The 3,404-nt window shown below is 38.3% G+C and overlaps 1 protein-coding gene across 1 annotated transcript; it reads left to right on the top strand.

The window, feature by feature from the left end:
• Positions 1–467: 467 nt before the first annotated feature.
• Positions 468–3,013, top strand: LOC114409569 (tetraspanin-7-like). Its single transcript, XM_028373072.1, has 2 exons — positions 468–1,158; positions 2,454–3,013. Exons 1-2 carry the CDS (start codon positions 649–651, stop codon positions 2,745–2,747), a joined length of 804 nt encoding a protein of 267 aa, XP_028228873.1. The 5' UTR covers positions 468–648; the 3' UTR covers positions 2,748–3,013.
• Positions 3,014–3,404: the final 391 nt, after the last annotated feature.

The raw sequence follows: 3,404 nt of genomic DNA on the forward strand, positions 1-3,404 counted from the left end.
TTATCCTACTATCTTTTATTCTTACAAATAGAAATTAAACTTTAAGCATGCATTTTTGGAATTCCAATGGATCCAAGTGGAGCAGGCATTTGAGAGGCATCTAACAAAATTCCAAACATGCCCTTAAACTTTTAAGTTCTTATTTTAAACTTAAAACTTGTAAGTAGTTTTTTGAAGCCAAATATAAAAAGACCAAACGGACTAGAAATCGTGAAAGCCAACACCAATGTAATAATGACAATAAAATAAAATAAACTCACATCAAGACAGTAATGAAAGGATGATTACAGTAATATAATTCAACGTGATTCCGGAAATGTAATACGTTTTTAAAGAGCAGACAAATATATGGCTGCCAATCCAAACATACCGATAAACGGGAAGACAAAAGACAAAAAAAAAAAAAAATACTAATACCTATATTTTTCTCACTTATTATCTCACAAAAAAATATAATTCAACGTGACTCATATTTTTTAAACACTTTAACAAACACGTCTTTTCTCTCTATTCATGTGAAATCCTAATACCTATATTTTTCTCACTTATTATCTCTGAAATTGGCAGGGTGGTAATCTTACGCTTGCGGCTTGCGCGCATTCATTGTCGAAGGCAAAGTGGTACGCATTTCGTTGTGTGAGAAAGAAGATGTGTTGTCGCTTGAGCAACAGCCTGGTAGGGTTGCTGAACCTGCTCTCCTTCCTCCTGTCGATACCCATTCTGGTAACCGGCGTGTGGCTGCACAAGCAAGCGGAAACGGAATGCGAGAGATGGCTGGAGAAGCCCCTCATCGTGTTGGGCGTTTTCCTCTTGGTGGTGTCCCTGGCAGGTCTTCTCGGGGCGTGTTGCCGCCTCTCGTGCCTCCTCTGGCTCTACCTCTTCGTCATGTTCATCCTCATCATCGTTGTCTCCGCCTTCACCGTCTTCGCATTCGTTGTCACCAACAAGGGCGCTGGCGAGGTAGTTTCTAACCGCGGTTACAGGGAGTACCGGCTTGGCGACTACTCAAACTGGTTGCAGAACAGAGTGACCAACCCCCACACGTGGAACCGGATCAAGAGCTGCCTCCAGTCGGCCAAACTCTGCGACAAATTCGAAACTCAATTTGCCAACGACTCCGCGCAGCAGTTCTACGCGGAGAACTTGTCCGCGCTCCAGGTATTATTCTGTTCTCCAATTGTTTCCATTTCTAATGCAGATCTCGTTCTCACCTTAGATCTCATATTATTCTGTTAGCATATGAGAGGTGTTTGTGTCATTTTGTATCATAAGTAGGTTTCTTTGTTGTATTATTATTTTATCAACCTCTTCAGTTCTTTTCACTTATTTTTTAAGGTGGCATATGTTAGGCTAAAAGGTAAAAGTGGCTTTTTATTGCTCTTGAGCTGCACTTGTGTTGCATATCTGTAATTTTCGGTTCCTTGCAGCGTTTGGGATACTTTTTTTCCCTTCATGATTTATTTGGTTTTCATAATTAAATATTTTGAACATTCCGAACCGAGTTTAGGAGTAATATGTTTTTATGCAACGAATAACGAAGAGAATCATACACCTGCAAAGTATCTCTACCTTTCTATCACCTGATCTTTCATTTTATCTCTCTCCTTCATCAGATATTTCACTTTCTCCTTTTTTTCTTCCTATTTCTCTCTTCTTTTTACCGCCTACACCCAAAAATGTGTGAATAAACTGAACTCATATTTTCTTCTGTGTTGCCTTCTATTGACTATGAAAAATTGAAAAAGTAACAAGCTCTCATTTGGCATTTACTTTTGCACTATGGAGTATGAAGTCATCATCTTGGTTAAAGCCATTACTGCTGGTTTTTGAGCTAATATTCAATGAGTTGGTCAAGTGATTCTAAACCCGGTTCTTCTGTGCAGGACTCACAATTAAAAGCAGGCATTGACCTATACTGAACATGATGATTTGTCCTACCCCATTACCCCTGATTAGCCCTCTTGGTGACTAGTGTTTCATAATTATTTTATTCTTGTTTTTAAAGTATAAAAAAGTATTATGCTTCACTCAATTTTGAGAACAGATAAGTAGAATAGACATGTTAGTTACTTGCACTTTCCTTGGTACACAAGTATAACAGGTTATGGTGGTATGCCTCGTTCTGCTGATTAACTTAATGAATATTTTACATATGTGCAAATTACTTTGTGTGGAAAATTCTGATGGTTACTAGAGTGATAAGCCATTTTCTTAATGACTTGATAAACTAGTTTGGTTTTAAAGGATATTCATTATACAAGGTAAGCTATCAATTGCATTGACAACCTACCATGGGGGTCTAGATAAGTTGTATGAGTTGGGTGCGTGAGTTATTGTAAATCCTCCAATACCTGTCTTTGAAGCCTATGGATCAAATAAAAATTGCATTGATAAGCCACTTGAAAATTTAGAGGTCTTATGGTTTTCCACTTTTTGTTGTTTTTGTGCTGCAGTCCGGGTGTTGTAAGCCATCAAACGACTGTAATTTTGCGTATCAGGGTCCATCTGTCTGGAACAAGACTGATGGTGTAAATCATTCCAACCCTGACTGTAATGCTTGGGACAATGATTCCAATGTTCTGTGCTTCAATTGCGAATCTTGCAAGGCTGGGTTCCTGCAGAACCTTAAGACTGACTGGAAGAAGGTGACGATTGTCAATGTGATATTCCTTGTCTTCCTCATTATTGTGTACTCTGTTGGTTGCTGCGCGTTCCGGAATAACATGAGAGGCAATTGGAAGTACTAGATGCAGCCTTGTATGTTACAAGCATGTAAATGAGTTAAGTAATTTGGTTTCTTTTCTGGATTCTTTGCAGTTGCATAGTTAATTTACAATTTTATATCATCTACAGTTAGTTTTTAGGCTATGTTCCTGCACTCGTCTTCTATTGGTGAATACTCGTCATCTATTTGTTAATTTGTGTTTAATGTGTTAGGCATGGCCATATGAATTAAGTATTGGAGTGGAGCTGTGCTTCATTTTTCCCATTAGATAAAGCGTGTGTTTATTTAGATAAACGGTGCGGTCATACTAAATAGTTTTTTTTTTTTCAGTCAAAATAAAGGCAACTCTTTGTTGCTTCCAATTTTTCAATTATTCACCATGATTTTTGTCGCTGGAATCGATTCGGCAGGGTATTAAACACGCACAAAATGGTTTTGTCTTGTTGAGGTGTTCAGATAAGAAGAATGAGTGCAATGGGTGAGGACAAGATAGAGTTAGAGATAGATTGTTGTTACTCGCGTCACGGGCATAGCATTGAGGGAGATATTGTTTTTCTTCTGTGGTATATGGCTTCTTAGCCTTTTCACAACGTGAAAAAATGAAAAGAATCACTGCTTTTAGGATCATTGCGTGGATCATTGTGTGGCTCTGAGTGCGTTGATTCTTGCCACTATCACC

The sequence above is a fragment of the Glycine soja genome, chromosome 4 (assembly GCF_004193775.1).
Source record: "Glycine soja cultivar W05 chromosome 4, ASM419377v2, whole genome shotgun sequence".
Lineage (NCBI taxonomy): Eukaryota > Viridiplantae > Streptophyta > Magnoliopsida > Fabales > Fabaceae > Glycine > Glycine soja.

Excerpts from the sequence above, each read along its gene's own strand:
- LOC114409569 (XM_028373072.1), top strand. The coding sequence starts at position 649 with ATGTGTTGTCGCTTGAGCAACAGCCTGGTAGGGTTGCTGAACCTGCTC. Across the intron at positions 1,159-2,453 it reads AGAACTTGTCCGCGCTCCAG|TCCGGGTGTTGTAAGCCATC; the intron begins GTATTATTCTGT and ends TTTGTGCTGCAG.